The following is a 27952-nucleotide window of genomic DNA, read 5'->3' on the forward strand; positions in this document are numbered from 1 at the left end:
TATGTATACACAAAGTACACTTAAGTACATTCTTGATACACTTTATTTTACGTAGCTCATGCCTGTGTAATTTTCTGTAATTTTAATGTAATTAGGAAGCTAATGCATGTATTTAAGCTATGAACTAGTGGGTTAATTCAGATGGATAACATATGTCAACGCTATCTCACGATCAATTCGTACGAATTCGAACGAGTGATAAAAAGTTGGCGAATTCGTACGAATTCGTACGACCTCACTCGAACGAATTTGTACGATTTGTCTAAACCCACGTGATGGGTAGGTTTAGGGGCGGGGTCAGGGGTAGGTCATTCGTATGAATTCATACGAATTGGGCAATTCGTAAAATATGTACGATTTAGCAAAAATCTTACTAATTTATACGAGTGAGGTCGTATGAATTCGTACGAATTAGCCACCTCGTAGAATTCGTACGAATTGCCATGAGATCAGGCTGCATATGTAGATACACAGGAAGTGCACTTAAGTACAATCTTGATACACTTTATTTTATGTTACATACAAGTAATGCTACAGAACATACACATTTACCATGTGTAACTGTAGACCTCAGTAGCCTAACATATTTAAGTACTTGTTGTTACATTGTGTTATACGAAGTACTTTCTTACATAATTACAGTGTACCAAGTCCGTAACACGTATGTAATAGACTCGGCTTGTTACACATGTGTAACAGTAGCTGCCTTTTACATGTGCGTAATTACAATCTGTAAGTACAGGCTGTTCCATAACTTAGTTACATGTTCTGTACATTTTGTTACATGTTATTACAAAGTCTATTACTAAGTAATTAATTAAGTAATTACTCTGTATCAAGGGCACCGTAAAATAAAGTGTTACCCAAGCCACACCTTGGTTTTATGGTTAAGCCAAATGCCTGAATGTCATTCCCTTACATTTCAGCTCTAATACTGCTCATACTTTAACTTTTCCATATCATTGGATATGGTTAATAAAATTCTAAGATCTAGTGTGTAGTTGTCCAAATAAAATGTTACTGCTAACAAAAGAGAATATTCTGTTTCATTTATACATGTTTTTTTTTTTTTGCCTTTATTTTATAGTAACAGGAAATGTTTGAGAAAGCGAGGGAATGACGCACAGCAGATTCACGCCAGTCAAAAGCTCTATAAGGATACACTTGACAAAAAAAAATGTAAACAAACAAACCCCTCAATTATTACAATTATTATATCAATTTAAAGCTCAATTATTTAGTCTTTGTGTTCTTGGCATGTTCTGCTCTTTATTTCAGAGAATTCTTGAAATTTGACATTATCAAAACCTCTAATAGAAACCCTTTCTTAATTTTCAGTTTATGTCTTTACATATATTAACTTTTGGTTGGAAAATGTTGAATGTCAAGTAAGATATAACCACCAGTTTATTTGGGTGTAGAAAATTCTTCCTGTAATGTTCAGATATGTGAATCATAAGCAACAGGTGACGTCAATGTAATTTTGCATGTGTTTCTGGATGGAAAAATACCAACACATGCGCACCTCTCCTTTCTGGAGCTCCACCTTCATGAAAACTGGTTGGAAAACAACCACACCTTTGAGGTACTTTTTTTCTTGTAACAACCCATAGATTTTACAGTGTACAGCTAACCACCAAAAACTGTCTGGTGAGAAAAGTTGGGTAAGTTTTTACATTTTTCAATAGATCCTACTTTGTTAGCTTAAAAATATCTTGTTTGTCAGATTAAATTGATAATGAAAGCCATTGAGGGCATTACAGATATCTATGTATGTAAAATGCAGTGTACAGTTGCTATTTTTAGGGTGCTATTCCTATAAAAATGATAATGTTATCATTTCTACTATGAAAATAGTCATAAAATTCATCACTACTTACTCAAGTGTTACCTAGTCACTCTTCAAGGACTACTAGTGTTCTGGACCATTATTTTAAAGTGACAAAGATGTTTATTTGTTAAATGTAACTCCCTAAACATGTTTCTCAAAACATATATATATATATATATATATATATATATATATATATATATATATATATATATATATATATATATACACAGGGCTGGAAATGGGGGGGACGCGGGGGGACGGAGTGGGGGGAGTGAATTTCGAGTAAGGACGGCGTTCCAGTTGAAACATTATATTGTAGGTAAAATATAGTAATCATTACAATTTCCAAATATATGAAGAGTTCAGATGCAAAAACCTCTAAATGCCATCTGAAATTTTCTTCTAGAATGGTCCTTTTTATCAAGCTCGTATATTTAAGTTCAATAATTTCACTTAAATGGCAATTAATTGGTAATTTTCATTGCCATTTAAGTGAAATTATTGAACTTAAATATACGAGCTTCATAAAAATGATCATTCTAGGAGGAAATTTCAGATGGCATTTAGAGGTTTTTGCATCTGAACTCTTCATATATATATATATATATATTGTATATATATATATATATATTGGACATTGTAATGATTACTATATTTTACCTACAATATAATAGCTACATAAATGTAGCACAATATATGATAATAAAAACTTCGAGGGATATTGATATTTATCAATGGCATTCTGTAAAATTGGCTGCGCTATGTCGACTTTTGTTATTGGCCAATGCCTGCAGACTGCAGCCAATGGAAATGCTTGTCTATCAGTGCGCGTCTTTCTTACTACTCACAGAACTTCAAAGCAGACCGCTTGAGGTAAATAAATAATCTTGGATGATGAAATGTAATATTGTTCGAAAATCTGAATAGAAACCGTTACTTTAACAGATGTAACAACAATGAGAAGGAACCAACCACCGACTCATCTTCTTTTTGAATATTAATTCAAATTCTCTGCTTCTCGATGAATGAGGGGGGGGGGGGGGGGAAAGACTTGTTCAGAACGTCTCATGATCCTCATCCATCTTGTCATCGGGGCCAGGCGCCAACCAGTCGGGCTGTTTAAAACTGACCCCCAGCACTAACGAAATAACTGGTCAATACTATCTTTGTTGCCGAAATTACTGATTGGTTAAGAGAAAGACAGAGACCAAGGTCTCACACAAGAGTCCTCACGAACCAGAGCCATAAATCACCCAGTCTCCAGAAAGTCTGCTTACCAAAGACTTTTATTGGTTAACTTAAGGAAGAACTGGTCAACGTTTGATAGTTTTGCAAGACGAATCGGTTTAGAGATGATTACTGCTGACCCCTGCGGCCAACGGACCCCATCTTGGTCCCATGAGAGATGAACAAAACCTCTCTTCAGCAAGAACTATCCATGACCTCAGATTGGAATGTCTAAACTTTGCACACCAAAAAGACTTTACCTATCAAGATCCATAAAACTCATTCAAGAACAATTTTCAACGGACTTAAAAACATCATACATCATTCTATGTGTTTCTACGATATATATGTGTCCGTTTAATATGCTTTGATCCCATATAATTCATGTAATTGTTATAATTATAATTATTAGACGTGTGAATGTGTGAAGTGTGTACTGTTTCATATCAATGCTATCTTACGAACACAAATAGCAAGATGACGGGAATTAAATCTGTTTAAAAATGTTCATATTCTGATAATTCGAAATCATGCCTAAACTGCATCTGGTCTTTTAGTTTCATTAGAAAAACCCCTCAGGGAATACATGATTTATGACTTTGAAAACAAAGAACAGTGTCTAATTGGTCCGCTCTCTTCAGAAGGGGAGGACAAATTTTAGTTAAAAACCTTAGACCCAAAACTCTCTGGGCTCTCTCTCCAAGTTCGCTCTCGGGAGTCCAAAAGTTAGTTCGTTCAAAATGTTCTGATACAGAAGAGCTCTCAACGAGTGCAGAAAAAGACGGAGACGGCAGACGATGGTTTTAGTAACCATGTAACGTTAACAGACGAGCAGATCAACCCAAATTAATATCAGATATGGGTTAGATTCAATTTCCAGTCATCTAGCTCCTTTCCGTATCTTATTTTCTTTCTTTCTTTTGTGTTATTCTTCTTTTCCGATTGAAAGTCTCGGTTTTAAGTTAAGTTTTGCTGCAAAGTTTCGTTCCACGATTCACGGCTGCAACGCACGCTTTCAAGTTCAAAGACGCATCAACCATCCGCGACCGCCAGCCACACGTGACTGGTCCTCGCCCCATCTATCCAGGCACGAGGAGACTATAACCAACGAACGAACCCTGACGCTGACCAAAGGAATTCCCAAAAGGAACGCAAAAGCAAAGACGCAAGTAGACTACCTCCAGACTAAAAGCTGCACTGGTGTATTTACATAAATTTAATAACCTGTCTAAGAAACGATAGAAGGGTTAAATTAATGATTGATGGTTCGTTCCAGGTCATGTCTAAGTGCATATGGAATCGTGAGATTTCATCCTTTCACTCTTAAACCCACTCTTTCCTCACTCTCTTCCTTTCTGCAACTCGTATGTGTGTGTGTGTGTGTGTGTGTGTGTGTGTGTGTGTGTGTGTTTGTGTTAGAGATTAGCTGTATGTGTTAGTATATAATCAATAAAGTATTGTTTGTATTTGAAAAGAGATTACTTGTGTATGTGCTTATCAGATTTATTGTCTTGAACTTCGATCAAAAGTTACCTATGCTTTTACCCTATTTCTTAATTTACTGTTAGGGGGTTATTCTTTCTTGGCCAGGAAGATATTATATTTCCTAGAGTTAATAATTGTTTATGCCTTCTGTTCATTGGATGAACTGATAAATGATCATATTATTGATTCTGTTACAGTAAATTTTGAAAATAATTAAATTATTAATTATTGATCATAATTCGTTATGAATAATAATTAATTATATTTATACGTGGGCGTATAAACGCTACATTATTTATGGTGGAGAGAATGCGGGAAGTTTAACCTAAATTGTAAGCATATACGAAGTAATTTATATTTTCATTTTCATGCGGATGAGAGATCCGAACCTCTGAGAGTCTGTGTATGACGTATGCAGCGCGCGCCGCGCGCACTGTTTGAATGGATGTCTGCTGCTTGAGCTGCTACTCTAGTCTAGTCTGCCTCCCTTCCCGTGTTATTTTATTTTAAACTGCAGTAAAATAACCCAAGATATAAAATCTCACACAATGATAAGGTAAGGATTGAGCGTGTCCCTCAATCTCTGAAATACTTTGATTATAGCGTACTGACGTCTGCGTGTTCCAGCGTCTTTCAAAGCTGTAACGGTAACTTATGTGTGTTTGTATCAGTCAGAGAGCTGAATGAAATTAAAACTGCAGTAGCTGCTAATTAAAATAACCATGTAAAGGACGGACGAGCGTGTCCCTCGTCTAACGTGAACGTTAGTCCTTATTTATCTGATCGTCACTCAGTGCGTGTTCCACTGGGACGAATATTCTCCTCACAGATTAGTCTTTATTTCTCAGGTTGTCCGTGCGTGTCCCACGGCAATTCCCGTGATAAACGATAAGCTTATCTGTGTCTGTTCAATTAATTCTCGTGTAAACACTGCGTATGTCCGAGTGTAGTTGAATAGGAATTATTTAAAGTTGTATTCAAGTAAAGCTTGACGTTGAAACTCAACCAACAGTTAAAAACCCTGTTGTCTTCGTGTGCTCACATAAAATTGCACAGAGACGATCCACAGAGATCGCTATAATTGTTCCATCTATTACAGCACAAAGCTGCCCTTTAAAGTTAATCTCACTCCTAACAAACTGAGTGAAGCCCCACGTCGTAAAAACAGCTACGAGTGGTGTCCCATTTGTACAGTTTGAAATGCGCCGTCATTTCACATAATATTATCAACTGTACGTGCATATTTCTTTGAACATTGTTGAAATGCGCCGACATTTCATGTAACATGCATTACTGTTTACAAACTGCAATTCACTTTTTGCCCACTAGAGTTTGTTTTGTCGCCATAGTTACAATCGTGACACGGAAGTCTTAACCAACGCTTCCGGGTGAACTCTGACCAACGCCACAGTGTAAACAAACTGAAACAAAACCCATTTGTGGCTAAGCTAAGCTAAGCTAAAGCTAAGCTAAGTAGTTGTTTACATTGAGGCCTAACCTATATGCTAAAGCCTTAAGCATTATCTACGTTTGTCATTAGTATTAACATCAGTGGTTAAATACCGTGTCTGTTTGAACAACGTTAAAGTGATTTAACCATTTAAACACCTGTTACACCTGTTGGGTTTTTCTTCTTTCCTATTTTACCTGTCTCATACTTTACCCATATTTTTCTGTGAAAAGGAAATTTCGGTTCACAATTATTAATTTCATTTACCTGCATTTTACTTGAAAAGAAAATACTGGTTTATGATTATTAATTGCCAAATTCTAATTTGATTTAAAAAAGGGAAATATTAAATCAATATTTAAGTTTTATTTTTCTAAACAGGTAATTTCTAATGATTTCTAGATTTATTTTTAATAAATCTAATTTCATAATTTTCCTAATTTCTAAATTTCTCTTTCGATTCCTAGCTTGGGAGTGAAACACCTGAGCCTCAATAGGAGACATTGGCATCTCACTACAAGTTTCAAATAAATCAGAGATAAACCTCTCTTACAAAGTTTTATTTGTGAATGTTTAGTTGTTGGCAACTATCAATTCTAAACTCGTAGGTTGACAAAGGCTCCAGAGCCATTTGTGGATCCAATCTCCTTCCCTCCTTTCCTTCCTACATCCTTCCTGTTTTGTCCTGCGTTCCCATCCTTCACATTTGTGGGAAACAAATCTGGAAGAACCATCAATCGAGTCTAAAGAAAGAGAAAGATAATTTTTCCAAAAGAAAACAATTATTAGGTATTTGATTTGTAATCAAACCCTCTCTTGTTCTCCATACTCTCTCTGTCTTTGTAAACACAATTTACAATTTAACATCTTATCCAAGATCAGTTAACAGAGACAAGTGTTGAGCAACCCTCGCCTTCATAGCATCCCAGCTGTAAGCGGTCCAACTGACGGTGTGTGGTGTCAATCCTGTAATACTCGGAAAAAGGTATCAGCATTATTATTGTATTATTTTTCCTTGTAAACATAAACAATAATATTGTTTACCTTTCTGGAAACAGATTCTCACCGATAGGAAGCATTTACGAGAAAAATAATATTTCTCCCACTTAAGAATTTTCTTTCTTGTTTTAGTGAAATTGGTTTTAACCTCTCTCTCTTTTTCCCTTACTCAGTGAGTGACATAGTCCTCACAGCACGAGTTTGAACCAGCTTTTCATTGATAGAAAATATTTATAAAAAAAATATTTCTCCCATTGAAAAAAAAAAACATTGCAATTGAGATTTGTTTTAACCTTTTTCTCTCTTTCCCTCACTTAGTTGAGTGACAAAGTTTCCACATCACTAACCTACCTGTCTACACTGAGACCAACACTTAGACATTACAACACTTCACTATTGTTGTACAGTCACTTAGACAACATTTAGCTGTTCAACCACATAGGCTTACACCCCACACAGATCTGTGTCAGTCTCTTCACCCCAGCGTGCCAACATGCCGTGGACGACGAACCCCACTGACGTGGACGCCTGGCTCAGAGGCATCACAGACTGCCTCACACCAAAGACAATTGAACTGTTATTATTTTTAATAATAATCATAATTCTGAGAAGACTCCTGACACATGATTCAAGCCAGAATCAGAACCACAACCACGTGGAACTAACCAAGATCATCTGTTCCCTAAGCAATGCCTTCACAGCCCAGCTGACACTAAGCGACAAGCACATCACCCACCTTCAGGAGGAGCTGACACGTGCTCAAAGCCGCATAGACAAGCTGGAAGTGAAAGTCCAGGACGACTTCAAGCGTCAGACCACTGAGTTCCTGAGAGAGCTGATGCACACTCAACACTGCACAGACCAGCTCAAAGCGAAAGCTCAAGTGCCTGACGAAGTGGAGCAAGAAACAAAGAAACAAGTTGACAAGCTCCAAGAAGCCCTTGCAGTCACTGAACGTGACAAACAAGAATTAAAGACTGTCCAGAAGCACCTGGCAAACCAACTCCAGTCTGCTGAACATCAGCTAGAGAAAGCTAAAGCTGATATTAAAGATAAGAACTCTGAAATTAATGCTCTGAAAGACCACCTGGAAAGGTGCAGTGCTGACATTGACCATCTGACCCAACAGCGAGATGACGCCAACAACGAGCTCTACGCGGTCAGAGATGAACTCCGGCATGTTTTCAAACAGAAACCAGAGCCAAGAAGGGAGAGACCTCCCTCAGCATCACCACTGCTGAGCAGAACAGAGTCCTCCATCCAAGAACTGGCATACAGAGAAAGAAGTGAATGGCCACAACCCAAAACATCACCAGCCTTCACCACAGAACCGTTCACTGCCAACAAGCAACGAGAACTCATCCAGGCAGACTCCAAAGCTGCACAGGGGATGACCTTTAAAGATCTCAACCAGCTGGTTAAGAATATCACTCAGTTCAACCCAAACTCCACGGAATGCCCGGACATCCAGTCCCACATCCGAGATATCAACTTCCACCTAGAGGTGAGACCACATGTGACTGACAGAGACAGGTTCTACCTCCTCAGATCGACATCCAGTTCAGAGGTACGAAGCTTCCTAGACCGACAACCTGCTCATGTCAAGTCAAATTACCAGCTGCTATGTGAGACACTGATAAAAGAATTCACAGGCCCAGAGTCGGAACATGGTGTGTTAATCGCTTTGGAAACCAAACAAGGTCGACAAGAGACTCCTCAAGCCTACTACCACCGTTTTCGACAAGCCTTCTTTGGTGCACATAACTCACCTGAACAAGAAGAGGATGTGAACTTCAAAAACCTCTTTCTGAGAAACCTGCACCCTGGATTAAGTCATCATTTTGGTCTCGAGGCCTGTGCAGACACAATGACAATTCAGCAGCTACGTGACCTGACGCACAAGGCCCACATCAAGCAGAAGATGTCCTCAAAGAAAGGTTTGAAAACATCCACAGTTTCAAACTCCTTCAGCCAAGACACAAGCCTTGCACTGGAAGACAACCAGTGGCACGACAACACCACAGTTCTTCGTAAGAAGCACAGAGAACGTGATTCCCATGCCGATGACAGCTACCACACCAACCGCATGGAAAAGTCATGGCACCAGCCACGCTTCTCAAGAAACCCACCTCGGCACCACTCAGTTAAGCACAGCACTGAGTATGCCCAAGAACAAGACAGTTTAACCTCAGAAGACATGGAGCAACTAATGAGGCGACTGGAAGTGTTCCTAGAAAACAGGATGGAACGGGAGACCACCGATTCATCTGATACACCTTCATAACGAAGATGACAACCACTTGTTCTACAGCAACACAGAACAAAGTGGTCTCTCACAGTCAACCACTGAGGTACCAGAAAACACCATCCTGGCTACCCCATCACTCATAAAGAAACCACCAAACGAGCTCCAAACCCAAGAACCATGTGTGTGCTACAGCAACAACAGTAAGCACCGAAGGTCAGAAAGTCTGTCACAACCAGAAGGCATCATCGGAGGAATGCAACAACGGAGACAAAGTTTTGCACCACAGCTTCACGCAGCCATGCCAAACTGCCTCCCAATGTCTGCCAGAGAACTTCCTGCCTTACTGGTTTGACCCCAGCAGATCACAGAAGATCCCTTTTCTAAGGCGAAGAGGCAGCAAGCTCATCAAAGCTCAGCCATCAAGCAAAGGGGGGAGCAAAACAGACTGAAACAGATCTGACCATACATACATACATACATGCATACATACATGTACTACACAACACCCCTAACATACTCACTAACATACAGAAGTTAACCACCTCTGCCATGCAAAACATGCAACAAACATGTTTTCCCCCACAGATAGAAACTAACTTCGGAAACTAGCTTAACAACTTAGCTACACTTACCATAGGAAACATGGTAACTACCCATCCAACAAGTACACCTGAGAACACCTCTCATTACATCATGATCCCTGACACCTTAGCTGTGCAACAGTAGTTACAAGTCATATCCGGAGGAACACTCAACTGCTTTGTTTTGTTTTACCTCTTCCTTCCTTCCTTTCCTTCTTTTATTAGGTAAAAGGCCTGTCCACCCCATAAGGGTCAAGGTCACAATAATAGGATTGACACACCACGCCTAATATTTGTAAGTCACCTTAAAACGAATGTGAGCCAGAGAACTCCCTGCATCATTCGTATCACAAATTGAAAGGTAAATTGGTCCAAGCCTAGAACGATTTAGAAGAGAAGAAAACAAACCAATCAAATTTAGTCACAAAATTGATTAATCACCATCCCAAAATAAATTAGGATAACGTCCTAAAATTGAACTAAACTTTATTCAACGTGATTAACTATATTGAGAGAGTGAACCTGTTTATGCCTAGGTAATCTAATGCCCTGCACCAGTAAAGTGACCAGTCATGGAGGTGTTGTCTTGTTGTTTGCTGTTTGTGTTTGCTTCCTCTACTCATTTCTCCAGCGTTCACCGATGCCTTCTACTCAACCCATCAGTGACCGAAGGGGGGATATGTAACAACAATGAGAAGGAACCAACCACCGACTCATCTTCTTTTTGAATATTAATTCAAATTCTCTGCTTCTCGATGAATGAGGGGGGGGGGAAAGACTTGTTCAGAACGTCTCATGATCCTCATCCATCTTGTCATCGGGGCCAGGCGCCAACCAGTCGGGCTGTTTAAAACTGACCCCCAGCACTAACGAAATAACTGGTCAATACTATCTTTGTTGCCGAAATTACTGATTGGTTAAGAGAAAGACAGAGACCAAGGTCTCACACAAGAGTCCTCACGAACCAGAGCCATAAATCACCCAGTCTCCAGAAAGTCTGCTTACCAAAGACTTTTATTGGTTAACTTAAGGAAGAACTGGTCAACGTTTGATAGTTTTGCAAGACGAATCGGTTTAGAGATGATTACTGCTGACCCCTGCGGCCAACGGACCCCATCTTGGTCCCATGAGAGATGAACAAAACCTCTCTTCAGCAAGAACTATCCATGACCTCAGATTGGAATGTCTAAACTTTGCACACCAAAAAGACTTTACCTATCAAGATCCATAAAACTCATTCAAGAACAATTTTCAACGGACTTAAAAACATCATACATCATTCTATGTGTTTCTACGATATATATGTGTCCGTTTAATATGCTTTGATCCCATATAATTCATGTAATTGTTATAATTATAATTATTAGACGTGTGAATGTGTGAAGTGTGTACTGTTTCATATCAATGCTATCTTACGAACACAAATAGCAAGATGACGGGAATTAAATCTGTTTAAAAATGTTCATATTCTGATAATTCGAAATCATGCCTAAACTGCATCTGGTCTTTTAGTTTCATTAGAAAAACCCCTCAGGGAATACATGATTTATGACTTTGAAAACAAAGAACAGTGTCTAATTGGTCCGCTCTCTTCAGAAGGGGAGGACAAATTTTAGTTAAAAACCTTAGACCCAAAACTCTCTGGGCTCTCTCTCCAAGTTCGCTCTCGGGAGTCCAAAAGTTAGTTCGTTCAAAATGTTCTGATACAGAAGAGCTCTCAACGAGTGCAGAAAAAGACGGAGACGGCAGACGATGGTTTTAGTAACCATGTAACGTTAACAGACGAGCAGATCAACCCAAATTAATATCAGATATGGGTTAGATTCAATTTCCAGTCATCTAGCTCCTTTCCGTATCTTATTTTCTTTCTTTCTTTTGTGTTATTCTTCTTTTCCGATTGAAAGTCTCGGTTTTAAGTTAAGTTTTGCTGCAAAGTTTCGTTCCACGATTCACGGCTGCAACGCACGCTTTCAACTTCAAAGACGCATCAACCATCCGCGACCGCCAGCCACACGTGACTGGTCCTCGCCCCATCTATCCAGGCACGAGGAGACTATAACCAACGAACGAACCCTGACGCTGACCAAAGGAATTCCCAAAAGGAACGCAAAAGCAAAGACGCAAGTAGACTACCTCCAGACTAAAAGCTGCACTGGTGTATTTACATAAATTTAATAACCTGTCTAAGAAACGATAGAAGGGTTAAATTAATGATTGATGGTTCGTTCCAGGTCATGTCTAAGTGCATATGGAATCGTGAGATTTCATCCTTTCACTCTTAAACCCACTCTTTCCTCACTCTCTTCCTTTCTGCAACTCGTATGTGTGTGTGTGTGTGTGTGTGTGTGTGTTTGTGTTAGAGATTAGCTGTATGTGTTAGTATATAATCAATAAAGTATTGTTTGTATTTGAAAAGAGATTACTTGTGTATGTGCTTATCAGATTTATTGTCTTGAACTTCGATCAAAAGTTACCTATGCTTTTACCCTATTTCTTAATTTACTGTTAGGGGGTTATTCTTTCTTGGCCAGGAAGATATTATATTTCCTAGAGTTAATAATTGTTTATGCCTTCTGTTCATTGGATGAACTGATAAATGATCATATTATTGATTCTGTTACAGTAAATTTTGAAAATAATTAAATTATTAATTATTGATCATAATTCGTTATGAATAATAATTAATTATATTTATACGTGGGCGTATAAACGCTACACAGATGTCATAACAGAAACTTTCGTATGGGTAAGCTGTATTAACGTCGCTGAAACGATCCGGTCTAAAATAATAAAAAAAATGGCCATCTTAAAATTAACGGGTTGTTTTGTTCGAAAAGAGCTTTTCGGATATTGAAATCGAATTTACGTTACATGTATCTAGTGAAAAAAAAAAAAAACAGTAACAGATCCAGAAACGCACACTGTAGGCTAATCCAGAAATACATGCGTGAGATGCACAAAACAGCCACGGCGCCAGGATTCCAGTTTTGGATGGGGCAGACCAATTGTGGGTGGGCCTTAAATTAAAAACGTTAAATTAAAAACATTTATCCAATCACTGTTTAACCTAATAAAAATTACTGACTAATATAGGCTACTGTTATATTATCTGTGAGTATACATAATATAGGTTTTAATAGCTTGATGCTCTATGAATATTTTGTTGCACTGTAAAAAGTTTCGGTACATAGGACGGACCGATCCACGATCGCTCTCCATGGTTCTGACCAAAGAAGAGCGCTTTGGAATCTCAATTACGCATCATATGCATCTTACCTGGCGTTGTCTCTTAGTGCGCTATGAAGACTCTTAAGGTATAGCTTAATTAAAGGTATGCTACCACTAAAGGTATACCATTGCTAGGCGTCTTCAGGGCTATCATCCACTCGCAAGGCAGAGGCGCTGGCGCCCTCCTAGCAACGGCGCTGGTCGCTGAGAAAGATATGACATGGAGTGGGTGAGAGTTTTTTTATTTATTTTTTTCATAGAAAGACTCTTTTTAAAAGATTTTCGTTTTGTATAAATTGTATCTTAATTTTGATCAATGTTTTCTCAACCAATTACCTGTATTTAATAAATAAGAAGCAAATATATAGCAGACAATGTAATAAGGCGCCAGCACGATCACCTGCATTTCACGTGAACTGGAGGGCGCCGAAACTCAGCTTGTGCCTCACAGATTTGAGAAATATAGGCTATCTATTATAGAAAGCTTGAAATGTCTACTTTTAAACGAAAAAAAAGAAACCAAAAAGAAATAGGCTACTCTCTAATTATGAAATCCATATGAAGTGTGCATTTCTCTCTGGCGTTTTTTGTGAGTCCGCATCGTCAACTTCATCTTTGCAGCGACACAGAAAAAAACAGTTTATTAATAAACAATTAAATGTCTCCTTGCTATTTTAGACACATTCATAATCATTACTTTTACCGGTTCTTTGTGGCAAGCTTTATGCGTGCGGTCGTGCGCTTGAGTGCGGCTATATTACATAAACGCTCATTATCCTGGCTATATAGCCTATTTAAGTAATTAAAATAATATACGATTTGTCCACGAATGGCTTTATATGAAAAACTACTAGTCGACTAGAAAAAAGAAAAAAAAAAATTTGTTGGAGGCAGCCCTTATTCCGCATATTTTCGAGCCAGGCTCAGGCCATTCTGGGTTGAGCGAGCGACCCTGCGGAATGAGCGAGCGGAGCGGAATATTCAGAAATGCGCTCTCCGCTCACGAGCTCTGGTCGGAACAAACCCGAACCTCACTGAATGCTGAACTTGCGCAGAAACATCACAATAGTCATAACCAGCTTTTTAAAATTGTTTTTAAAACTAAACATTTAGACTATTTTAGCACAAATGATGAGCTTATTGCCAATTTTTTATAATTCTTGACAAAATTAGAATATATCAAAAGTTTTTTTCTTTTTGAAGAAAGAAACGCCGTGCGTGGCACCCATAACGCCGTGCCTGGCACAAAACACACACAAATGGCGACACATGCTGGTCAAAACTGTAAATGTAATACAGGCCAATCATGTAAAGATGATACCTTAAACCAACTGCAAATGTGTTTAACAGTTACAAAGTGAAATCTATTAAATACAATCTACTGGTAATGTAATACTTTACGGATAAATAAGAACGGTCTATAATGTTTGTTTGTTAATTGTAGGGGTTTTCAAGCTAATGTGTCATTTTAGTTATTGATTAAATAAAGAAAAAAGAAAAAAATAAATAAGTTTTTGTGGCTAATTGTAGCCTTGTTGTGAGGTAATCAATTTAGGCTAAACTCTTTGTAAATAAAATTTTATTTAAATAATACCCCAGACCCCCTCCCCCTTCTCAAAATCACTCACAGAAAAGAATGGTGAAGCTGCTCTCTCTTACATAATTTGTTAAAAAATATAAATCAGCTACATCAAAAACAAAATTGTATTGATAAAATAATGATTTTAGAAATGTCTAAACTTAAATCTAAAAGAGATAAAACACATTGAGTAATCCTCTGGAGCCATATAGTGGTTGTAGGTAAAAGTCTTTGATCATAAAAGTTTTTGTTTTGGCAAATAAATAATAAAAATACCATAAATCCCCATAAAATACGGAGTGACAGCATTTGTTTGAAAAACACATCTTAAAAGGGAAAGAGCTTTACGATTGACTGCACAATTAGATTTGACAACAAATCTGAAGTATATTTTTACAGAATGGCGAAAGCTACGCAAATGGATCACTGCAATTCATGGAAACAACTGAATTCCAAGCAGTGAAAGGTGGATTTGCAGTTATCATTTTGAAAAAATATGGGTATTAGGGGTAAATTTATGAAAAACACAACGTTTTGTTTTTATTATTTGTAATAGCCGACCCCAGGGGGTTAAATGAGACATAAAATAAATAATTTCTATAATTTAGTTATTATAGATTATAAAGGTTTTTAAACATCTGAAAGGTCATCTAAAGCCAGATGACCTCTATTTTTTTTTTTTTAAATAGAGTCCGCCCAGTGAATTTTGCCCATTTCCACCATATATATATATAAGACACTAACATGAGAACTAACACTGCCTGAGTTCTTAAATGTTCACCCATTTCAGCAAATATCTTTCAAAACTGGTTCTGCCTGATAGACTGGTCACAAGGAACAATGTGAACACTGTTTTCTCTTTCTCTTTTTTTTAATTGCAAGCTGTCTTTATTTTTCCAGAATTTCCGTATTATTTCACTATTTTTTTTTATACAATGTCAAATATATCAAAGTGACGTGTAAAAGAAGCATACAATTTGTGTTTTTTTTTTTCTTTTATGCAATTTATTATGTTATTGCAGGATTGTGTCCAGTCTACTGTACCTCATCCACTGTACACATTCTCAACTTTTCTGCCAGGTTTGTTTATTTCAAATGATTTATACTTCTATGCAACTCTAGGCATTTGATGTACCTTAGAATTATGTCATCTTGAATAGTTGCTATAGAAACCATATTGCATGTGCAATTAAAAGTTTAAGTTGGATTTCAAGTTAATTACATTGAATGCAGACTTTTTTCAAAACATAAAAACTACACTGTACATTTACTTCAATTTCTACATGTCAAATGCAACATTGTTACATAAACTTTGTAAGTTACATAAAGGAAGAATAATGATTTTGAAATGTGGTCCTAATAAAATAAAAGGTAAAAACAAAAAAGTTGCAGACAACAACATATAACAATAGGCCTGGAATACGTTTCATTGTTATTTATTATCAAAATATGTTATTGTGTTTTTTTATTTATTTATTTATTTTATTATTATTGTAATCTAGGACAACTTCCACAACAGCCGGCCCATCCTCCTGAACCAGGTATGTTTCACAGGAAATAATTCACATGAAAGTTATCTTATCTTGCACAGATGAATATTTCCTTTTAAATAATTCAACAAATAAAGGCAAATGTCTTCTATTACACAATGTTCATAACAAAATCAGTATTGTTTGATTTTTTTTTTCACCATGTAGTGCAACGTTAAAAAGGCTTCAGTCTTGAAAACACAGTTCGAAGCATGACAACAAAGTACGTGAAGAATTGCGCCTCACTGTTCATTTTGAAGGACAGGGTGGGAACCGGGGAATTGGTTAACTGAAACTAGCTATAAACAAAAGGATGGATGCACAACTTCCCAATTAAATAATTTATTTATTTATTTATTTATTTATTTATTTATTTATTTATTTATTTATTTATTTATTTATTTATTTATTTATTTATGCATGCTAGTAGCAATTCACAATGTGCATGATTTATATATTTTTATATATTGCCCTCTTACTATTACACCAATATAATAGTTAGTCCTAATTAACATTCAAAATGTTCAGCTTATGTAATTCAGATGTGAAATACTTTGTACTCGTTCTGCTTTTATGTATGGCCATAACTTTTACATTGGCAATTATACTCTGCAAAGCAAATTCAACAAAGATAATAAAAGCAAATAAAAATAAATTATTAGCAAACATTATATAGTTCCTAACTTCATAATAATTCATATTTAAATAAAATGTTTAATATAAAATGTAGTCCCACCCTTTTTTCCATTAGATCCCCAGAAGGAATCAAGGAGGAATTTCTGTCATTCATTGAAAAAGGTAAGAAAGAACACATTTAAAATGTTTCAACAAAGAATCAGCTTGGATAAACTTTTTATGCCCTCTTTTTTACCAGCATAATTTTGGTGAATACTCATTAAAATAAGTCATAGTCTAAGGAAAGAAAATATAAACATTAATCTCTTTAATATGGCTACTTGAAACACAAGGAGGACTGATATAGCAAGCTGCCATTAGCCTCAATGTTTGAAGCTGTAATGGACTGATTCTGTTCACTGAAACACTGCGTTAAAGAAAGAATCGGCCGCTGATCGACTACAATGTTGTCATGTTTGGAGACTCCCATTTTGTAGTAATGGGACTGTGTAGAGCACGTGTGCAAATACTGAAAGCAGATCTTGACCAGCAACAAGATCTGTGACATTTGCACAGAACGTCTATTCAGATATTACTGTAAAGTGTGAGAGATTCCAAAACATGCCTCTTAGGCCGGTGACACACTGGATGCGTGGCGTGAGCGTGGCGTTTCTGTTGCGTGGCGGCTGCGTCACGTTTTCCATGTCTTTGCACACCAGAAGCGTGTCTGACGCGGCGCTGCTGCTGCTAGGTGACATATTGGTGATATATTTGACATATGGGGAGAGAGTTGTGGAAGGCCTATACTTCATGTTAAACATAAATATATAGCAGCAAAGACAACGTCGGCAGTGTTGACGGCAATATAGACTATAGAATATTTCATTCTGTATTGACAGGTGCAGTATTTGAAAATCGATAATATTTTTTTAAATTGCATTTATATTTGCATTTATGTCAAACCCCAGACACTTTCAAACATCAAAATGACATTTATTAATATGTATTCGTGTCAAAATGTCATATAAGCATCTTTTCCTCTTCAATTTTGCTTGGAAACGCTTCCAAGACGCTTGCGTGTCGCGTGAAAAATAGGCGTCGGTTCTATTTCTAGAATGCACGCGTTTTCCACGCGGCTCGAGCCGCGCCTGAGACGCGCGTGTCACGCACACAGTGTGCAAGCTCTAACCTGTTAACATGGGAGCCGAAATAAAAACGGACACGCCACGCAGCTGAGACGCTTACGCCACGCATTCAGTGTGTCACCGGCCTTACATTTGGAAGAACCTGCGATTGCAGCAAACCTCGGCTAGAGAAGATGCGTCCCACCGGGATAATCACTTGGACACATGTGAGTTTCTCCAAAAATCCTCATAAAGAGACCAGGACACTTTTTGTGGACACAGAAAGCATCATATTCGTGTATTATCGTATGTTTCCTAATTACAAAAGCACAAGTGTATTAATATACATCACATTTAATAAATAATCATTTTCTGTATATTCACTCAAATGTGCTGTTCAGTCAGATGTGTGAAGGGGTTCAATCAATTAATAATAGAAATAAAATTAACAAATGAATCTCAAATTGGAGAGCAAGAATAGGATCTGTCACTGTTCATGAGGAAAATGCTGGTGAGAAGTAACAAGGCTACTGGACAAGAAGACGTGGAACAAATATCATCAATATCATATAATCTGGAATTATTCACTGGCAGATTCTTCAGGATTTGAAAGCATGATCATCAGAAAGTTTCCTGGTGTCCATTTTAGTGACAAGCTCCATCAATGCTTCTTCAACGAATGGACTGCAGGAAATTGATGTCAGTCTGATGTTGCTCAGATTGAGTAAATAATGATGGAGAAGTTCAGAAAATCCCTTCCTGGTGTTCAATGTTCACTGAATCAAGACGTTTATTCCATGCAGCAGGAGGAGAAAACTAATCCCCGTTCAAGCAAGAGTTTGAAGACTTCTCTTTTGTGGGACAAAGAGTCACAATCAAGACAACGAGCGTGAGATGATTTATGAATTTCATCAGGCTTACCAGTTTCCCCCGTTCCTATCCTGTTGTTTACTGGAATGTTGAATTCACTTTTTTCATTTATTTATTGGATTATGGATAATAGGATTCATCCATACCTCTTATTACTGCACACTTTAAAAACTTTAAATAATACAAAATTGATCGATTCATACACATTCATGCAATGTGTGTGTAATGTACATTCTGTGTACAAAAGTACAAAATAAAGAAATAAACTTTGTGTTGCACACTTGTTGCATACTATAAAACTGTATAAATATTTCTAATTAACTGATAATAATGATCATAATTTTGCTTCAGATGCTGTGGACCTCAGTGAGATTGCAGATTTCGTGAAGCGTAATTGCGACTCGACGATTCCTCTCTTGAAAGCAAGAGGTTCTACTCTGAGAATTTGTGGGCAAGATGGAACAGTGTACGAAGGTGATGAAGAACAGCTTGAAGCCTGGAAAGATTATTACCTGCCAGAACGGATGGAAATGGAGGTGATCGGTGCCATTGATGATGTAAAAGCAATTTTTATCTCACTTGGAAAAACAGCATCACAGGTGTAAGACAACACTCAAAAGGCAAAATTGTAATATAGAAGAAAAGGCTTTATTCTTTGAGGAATCTTTTCGCAACCGCAGCCACCCAGATGTGAAACAGAAAGCCTACTGACATAATAAAACTGAGACATTTTATACAGGTTTCTGACATTCTTGACTCCTCCTTTCCCAGTCTCTGTAAATTTCCTTAAAGACATTCAGTATGGACTGGTTCTACCCCCCCCCCCCCCGGGCAGGTCATGCTGTTCTTTGTCCCTGAGAAGCCAAAAGGCCTTCATTTACAGTCTAAATGACCTCCTGCTTTCCTCAGGAGGGGGCCTGGGACCCTACTATATGACATCCTGTATTCTTCGACTAAGATTCTTTCTCGTGCCTAGGTGTTTGTTATCTCCCCGGGCTATCTGGTTTATTACATCTGCTCTTTCCTACCCCCAATTCAGCTGTTAGAAATGCTTTTACACACACTCAAATGAAATCAACAAGTTTTAAATGAATGGACACAAGAACAATGAATTTTTCATTAACATCTCCCCCCTGTTTATCATTCTCTGATAACCAATAAAATAATAAAAATTCATTTCTGTTTTCTAATCAAACCCATTATACTATTAAATCTTTAAGAATAGAATTAATTCAAGTCTTAATTCAAGAACAGTTATACCCTTCATGTATATCAATACTAAGCCCTAATTTGATTCAATCAAATAAAATCGCAAAACTTTTCTTCAACCATTAATTGGTCAACATTTTCTCCAGATATGTTGATCATCTCGTTGCCTCATGGACGTTCCATCTTCACCAATATGACACTTTGCATGCCGTAGAGAGGATTTTTTCCAACGTTGGCAGGGGAGATTTGTTTCTAGCACATATCATTGATCCCCTACTTTATTCTTTGCGCTGGCGTGTGAGGTTGTTGATGTTGGTTGGTATAGTTTAGGTCAGATGCTTGGACCCAGGTCTAACATCCTTCAGTCATTTTCAAATCCTTACAAGATTTTCCCTTAGATCACGATCGCACCCCTACTGGAATGAGTCATTTACTGTCTACTGTCACCTGCGAATGGAGGCCTTAAGTGATTTTGTTAGTGAGCGCGTGTCGTGTCGTCCCTTTGGTGTGACCTGTGAAATTTTCAACCTGAAACATATCACCGGATAATTTCTTGCTCATTGAATAGCACTCAGGGTCCTTGTTCCCCTGAAAAAAACATTCAACCCATGTTGTTCATGTTAACAAAACAATACAGAATCAGTTCTGTTTGGTTCAATCCATCCTGACATCCTGCAAAATGAAAATTTTAAGTTAGGCATTACACAGGGTTTGGCACTGTTTCTTCACTTTGCTCATGCCATGCGCAAAAGTCTGCATCTTCTGTAAAGAAAAACAAATGTTGAGGTTATTGTCACATAGTTTTCTTTTGTCTGCTGTGCTGCCACATCTGCTCCGGCGTTTCCTGTCAAAACAATTCTTGTTATTAGCACACTTAAAATACAAACAATGCACACAATTAAACCCAATGTCCTCCCAACATTTATCTTCCCACCTGTGCGATGGCTTTCAGCAAATGTGAACCCCTTAGTAAACCAGATCTAGCTGGTTAATACAAATAAAGTTCTTCAAATAAACCCCTCCTGGACTTTTACTGTCCTCATATACCGATGAGGTCAAAGCTAGATAACCTCTCAGCCTGCTGTGAAGACAATGGGTTTAGCCCTTCCCCCCTGGATTTACTGTTTTTCCCACCTGTGAGGCCGAAATGTCTTTGTTTGTGGCCTGAATACAAATTATCCATACTAAAAAGTTCAAAGACTCATCTGACCACTTGTTTTACTGTGCGTTCTCTTGTTCCCGCCATGAGCATATTCATCCTCCTCTTGATGCACGACACCCATCTCGTGCATACATTTAACATAATAAAATTCTCTTACTTTTATCAGACGCTTTTATCCAAAGCGACTTACATTTCAAGGTACACATTTGCATTCTTGTCAGGTCAGGTCGTGGTGTGCACACTTCGTCAACGTCAGTCGAATAGCAATCTCCCCCTTTTTACAATACATAACTGTTAAGGGCTCTCTGGATAATCTGATATTTACTTAGCCTACGTGTTTGTTGCTGTCAAATCTATAACTTTTTCTCAACACATGACTGACGGCTATCTACGACTTCACAATTCTAATTTACACATCAATACCTAAACCTGTCCAGAAAGTAATTCAAATCTACTGCACATCATAAATGACCAAAATAATAAATAGACAGAGCTCGATGATCAATCAACTTAAAGCTCATCCTGTTCTGTGTTGCCTTCTCATCAGATTGACTCACAATCCTCAGCTTACTTTTCAAATTTGTCATTCGCCTTAACCCATCTATAATGCTAAAACACTCTTTCCAGAGGTTAATGACAAATTTATACACACTATTCAGACAGAATAGTTGTCCTAAACTAACACATACTGTACAAACATGAATTAACACTCACACTCATCCCTGACTATGAACTGCTCATATTTCTTATTCATATCTTTTCTCTAAAAAGATTTAAATTTTAAATGACATTTTAACCTTACATTTTCCTGTATCTTTTATCTAATGTTTTTATGGCCTCTTAACCAGTTTCAAAGCATGTCTGTTCATTATTCATCTGATTTTAGAAAAGTCAGCTGGATTGTTTTGGTGCATAATTATTACTTTGCTTCAGCTTTCTTTGGCTGACTGATAACAGAAGAACAGACAGAGTACCATCCTCTTCCTCCACTCAAGCAGTCTCTTTCTCTCTCATTATAAGCAAATAATCTTTTCAACAGCCTCCTAGGACTGTAACTAAAATAATCATAGTCATAGTCAATCCTTAATAGTTCACAAATGTCAAAATACAAATGTTTGACTCAAATTAGAACCGTTACAATAATCTAAAATACATTATGCTATGATCTTTTTTCTAAGGTTATTTTTAGTTTAAATACTCAATTCACCTAACCTTCGTTTTTCAGAAATTTCTCTTGACTCATCACAAGCTGTTCTCATCTTTAGCCACCACCATGTCTAATGACCTTCAGGAGTTAAAAACTAGTTCAATATCAAACATTTTTCTTTGCCCATAAGGCAACCAACATCATGTTCCTTATGTCACATCTTTGATCTTCTGTTAAAACAGAACGGTCAAATGTTTAAGGTGACAAGCTATTCGAAGTCCCCGTAATCAAGATGGTTGTTGGTTGTGCTCTGTGATTCTATTTACATATTACTGAGATTGGATGTAATTGTCTCTATATGATAATTAAGCTCTTTTAAGTGAAGGAACATTTTGATATATATATATTGGAGTGGAAGTTGTAGGGAACAGACCCCTCTTTGATGCTCTTGGCCCCAAGTAGCATCACAACCACTCCCTTCTTGTAGGTAACACCTCCCGAACCTGGTGGGCAGGTGCCCCAGTGGCGGCGATAATCCCTGCCTTAGGTTGTTCCCATCTATGGCCATCAGAGAATCTTACCCGTCTTTGGGATCTACGCCTCCTGCACACTGAGTTATGGCTCTACTTCACTTGAGCAAAATTATCATAGTTTGTGGTAATGAAATTTTTTTTTTTTTTTTTTTTTTTTTTTAATCGAGGTAATCAAGAACCATCATATCCACTTGGAACATTTAATATTGACATTCAGTGTACTGTTACTTCTGTAGCCGGAGCCATCGGCCCTGTTTTATGGTGGAGGCTAAAAGCAGACAAAGAAGCGGTCAAAAATGTCACTTCTATCATTTAAGGTCTGCATTATTATTTTAAAGACTTCTTTAAAATCATTCAGTTTTACTTTTAAAACATTTACAAATTGTCCTCTAAATTTGTCAAATCTGATTTGTTTTAGCTTTTCCACATCTATGAATCTTTTCAACTGAAACACTGTGCTTTACACAGCCTCAGACAACAGCTTTCAGCTGATATTGAATGAGAGAGAGACTCTTGAGGCATTCAGGACTGGTACACTGCATTCTCATAAACTTTTAACTTCAGACTTTATCTACCATCTTTTTCAACTGTAGCCCATCTTAAGGCATCTTTTCCATGAATTACATGTATTGTAATTTAGACATAATATCCACTTAGAATGAGTCTCTGTTGCACTGAAACTGTGGCAGTTTCAGTCACAGCACGTGCCAGATTCAGATAAGCAAACCTGTTTTGGCCAAATCACAATCTTATCTTTTAAAATCAACATTAACAAGCCTTTGTTTAATCAAATGCCTTTTACACATTTTACATTTAGCAACTGTTAATCCTGTAACACTGCTTCTGTTTATTTTATCTTAAAGAAATAATACGAATTATTCTAGTTCTTAATAACAATTTCATTTCAATTTTACTTCAATGTTTTCTCTAGGAGTTTATCAATCTGCTTCTATGATTCACTTTTGAGGCTGCTCCCTGCTTGTGATACATTTTTTTGATTATCATTATAAATCATTCATTAGATTTGTCTCTCCATATCATCTAAAACCTTATCAAAGCATTTCATTCAAAAACACAATCATCCTTTTAGTGACCGGTACTTTTAAAATATTTTGCAACTCATTTAGTCTTATCCGTAATTTTATGTCAACCGGTACTTTTTATAGTTCTTTCCTTTCAAAAGGAATTCCTTACACTTAAATCTTTCAATCTTCTTACAACTTTCAAAAGTTCCAACTATCAACTTTATTTCTCCCTCATTTACTTTTACAGTCATACAGTGCGCATACAGTCACTGAATGACCCAGCTGACTGCAATAAAACACTCTCTGTTATTCTGCCTTTTATCTTTCTAACAGCTTCACCCTATTTTGCACTTCTGAAACATTGTGTTGTATTCAGGAAATGCAAACAGAGCCACTGATAAGTTCTCTGCATTCTCCCTCACTGTCCCAGCTGCAAATTCAATTACAATAGCCGAATTATAATCTTCATCATATTAACACTGATCTACTTTCTAACTCATATTAACACAGACTTTTCTTTAAATTTGTGTTAGTTTGGCACTTTCTTTGTTTGGAGCCAGTCAAGTTACTATTTATCTTTCCAATCAGAATCAAACTTTTACAAAAACATAATCTGCAAATCTCTTTAAACTGAGAGCTTCAGAGCAGAGCTGCTTACAGCATTTGCTCTCTTTTGTATCAGGACTATTCAGTTACTCTTCATACAGTATTAAAACATTAACGTGTAATTAATTTCATCAACACTGGTTTTAAAAGCTTATTCTTCTATCAAATGGTTAGTTTGCAGATTCAACATAAATCACAAGATTGTATTATAATTATTCAGTCCTACTTATCTCTACTGTTTCACAGAGACCACAAGATTCCCTAATTCTTCTCAGTCTCTAAATTACACAGACAGCTATCCTCAACTCAAAAATATGGCAATCTATTCTTCAATACTCTTGTTTTCATGTCATTAATACAATAAAGCATTCACATCGTAATTTCAATCATTATTTTATCTCCAAAATATAGAATTTTTCCCGTTTTGCTTACATTTGCGTACATGATTCCTAATCTTTATATCATGTTAATCCCTGTTAATCATACTCAATGCCTTATTTTATCTAACACTCTTTCCCTACATGCCACTTCCTTCTGTATCTGTTCAATCCAACAATTTCCATCAGGAAAAACATCCTATCTTCCCCTACATGCCAGTTCCTTCTGCATCTGTTCTCTTTTATCTGCAATCCAACAATTCTCTGTTTATAATTTCCATCAGGAAAAACATTCTATCTTTCCCTATCTTCTTTAGTTCAACAAACTACTGTCTGTTCACAGTTTTCTTCCATATCTCTTTCTCATAGCACAATACTTTCACGTTCCTATCGATTCTTTAACCACTTTTAATCTTGTTGTACTCAATGTTTCCTCTTCTGGAAAATCATGATATTTTATCAATTTCCCTATGTCAGTCATAATTACCACCATAATTATTTCTCCTTTGACAGAAAATTGGTGTAAAAAAAAAATGATCTACTTTACTGTTAGATGACCCCATTTTGGCTGAGTTCCTCTCTTCTGGATTTCACAATTCGACACGTGTCTTACAGAATCTGTCAAACGTCTTCGACAGACCCGATCTTTTACTCCGAGATCGGACGGACCTCTGCTTGTTTACGTTCCACTCAAAGTTTTCTCACGTGCGCTTATTCGCTCGCTCAATTCTTTTGACTTGATTAATTCAACCTGGTCTTGTAATTACGTTCCACTCAAAGTTCCCCCACGTGCGCTTATTCGCTTGACTCAATTCAATGTGGTAAAACTTCGAGTAGAGCACAATCACCCAGAAACTTCTTTTTTACTTGATTAATTCAACCTGGTCTTGTAATTACGTTCCACTCAAAGTTCCCCCACGTGCGCTTATTCGCTTGACTCAATTCAATGTGGTAAAACTTCGAGTAGAGCACAATCACCCAGAAGCTTCTTAATCCTGTTTTAAACTTTCTCTAAGGTTTACATAAATTTCGAGTAGAACGTAATCATCTCAGCAGCTGTGATTTCTCTGAATCACCAGTGGATCCCCTGTCCACTAACGAGCTAAGTGAGGCAGAAACTGGTCTGCTTTGTCAGATCAATTTCTCCCCATAAAATTTGTGATTAACTGACTCACCTCTTGCTCGTACCAAAAAGCAAAACTCAGCCAATATGGTTCACGTTCACTCACAATTATCAAATTACACTCAACTTCAATAAAACAATTTGCCGTGTCTTACCCAGAGATGCTTTTCTGTTTTTTTTTTTTCTCGCAATCGTCGCGGATTTTTTAATCCTGGTGGGAGTTTTCTTTCACTGGCCCTGAGTGCGGGGTTTTGCCTCTCTCTCTCGTAATCTGTTGAGTTTCTATCTCAAACCGTCGAGGTATGAGACGGCCGCCTGTTGCTGCCGAGGTCGTGCACTTTCCCGTCAAATCCGTTCTCAGGACCAGGAGAAGAAGCGTCCGCACAGGATCCCACTTCTGACACCAGCTGTAAAAGCAATTTTTATCTCACTTGGAAAAACAGCATCACAGGTGTAAGACCAGTCTCTGTAAATTTCCTTAAAGACATTCAGTATGGACTGGTTCTACCCCCCCCCCCCCGGGCAGGTCATGCTGTTCTTTGTCCCTGAGAAGCCAAAAGGCCTTCATTTACAGTCTAAATGACCTCCTGCTTTCCTCAGGAGGGGGCCTGGGACCCTACTATATGACATCCTGTATTCTTCGACTAAGATTCTTTCTCGTGCCTAGGTGTTTGTTATCTCCCCGGGCTATCTGGTTTATTACATCTGCTCTTTCCTACCCCCAATTCAGCTGTTAGAAATGCTTTTACACACACTCAAATGAAATCAACAAGTTTTAAATGAATGGACACAAGAACAATGAATTTTTCATTAACAATGACTTCCCATGTGATGCATTTGGTCTGCAGTTGGTGCTCTTGTTGGGTGAAGATGGAAGGGTCTTTGCCTATGAGGATGAGCTTTTGCACCTCGTGGCCATGAATTTGAGAGATCTGTTCCAGTGTGACATGAAACCCATAGAAACCTTCAAGCTTGGAGAGTGTTTCGAAGAGCCGGTGAGGTCATAAATACATTTATACATTTATGTTCTTTTTAGCATTTCATTGAGTCAATGACAGTAAGTTTCAAACTAAGGCAAAGCAGGGTTGATTGCTGATTATGAATATGTTTTTATGCATAATCATACGTTTGTTTCCCAGACTGAAGAAGAATACCAGGAAATGATGGAAAGCGATGAGATCAAAGAAATTAAGAAATTACACATGGATTTCAGAGAATCTCTGGGGCTGGAATTGCTAAACACCATGAATGATATCGCACAGAGCCGTAACGTAAGATTATAGATGGTTCTTTTACACTTATTTATTACCAAAATAGTATAATATTATTAGTCTAATAATAATAATAATAATAATAATGTTTGCTAAATTCATCCACCCCTCCTTTTTTGGAAAACAGGTTCATATGCAGAAGCAAGTGAGTTCAGAGGATTTCACTTCAAGCAAAAAACAAAGATTTCAAGAACATTCTACAATATGCAATTGCAAGATGGAGAATGGAGGCAAACTTCAGGGATTTTGCCAATCAAGTCATGGCCTTATTGTGTTAATTTAAATGAATCCAGTTTAAATTCCAGTTAAATGAATCCAGAAAATGCTTCACATTTCCTGTGACAAGTTTACATGGAGCAAATTCACGTTAGCCAACAAACAATAAAGTTCTGTCGATTTCTCAAACATTTTCTCCTTAATTTTGTGTACATTGCCTGTGAATACTGTTAAAGTGGGACATTTAAACTACAATTGTGTAAATTGTAAATGTGATGTATTTTTATAAGACATACAATAGTAAATCTTTTTATTTTTTTCATGGTGTATTATTGGTAAATTAGCAGTCACTGTAATGATAAACAATATATTTCAGAATCCATTGTAAGGAAGAAAGAAAGTCAAGACGAATGACAGGTCAGTGTTGCAACCAGTGAACCATTTAACTGGAATCTAAGAGTGTAAATTTCATAAGATAAAGTTTTTTATGCTTTTTATAAATTACATGTAAAAA

The 27952-nt window shown here is 37.2% G+C and overlaps 1 protein-coding gene across 1 annotated transcript; it reads left to right on the forward strand.

Annotated features, from left to right (window-relative positions):
- Positions 1-1613: 1613 nt before the first annotated feature.
- On the forward strand, positions 1614-27952 carry LOC308697175 (uncharacterized protein). The gene is made up of 9 exons (XM_081376318.1): positions 1614-1664; positions 15654-15711; positions 16134-16172; positions 16329-16383; positions 16912-16958; positions 19121-19305; positions 26800-26946; positions 27091-27222; positions 27350-27952. Exons 4-9 carry the CDS (start codon positions 16373-16375, stop codon positions 27503-27505), a joined length of 678 nt encoding a protein of 225 aa, XP_081232444.1. The 5' UTR covers positions 1614-1664; positions 15654-15711; positions 16134-16172; positions 16329-16372; the 3' UTR covers positions 27506-27952.

Source organism: Scardinius erythrophthalmus, assembly GCF_964197995.2.
Source record: "Scardinius erythrophthalmus genome assembly, chromosome: 10".
Taxonomy (NCBI): domain Eukaryota; kingdom Metazoa; phylum Chordata; class Actinopteri; order Cypriniformes; family Leuciscidae; genus Scardinius; species Scardinius erythrophthalmus.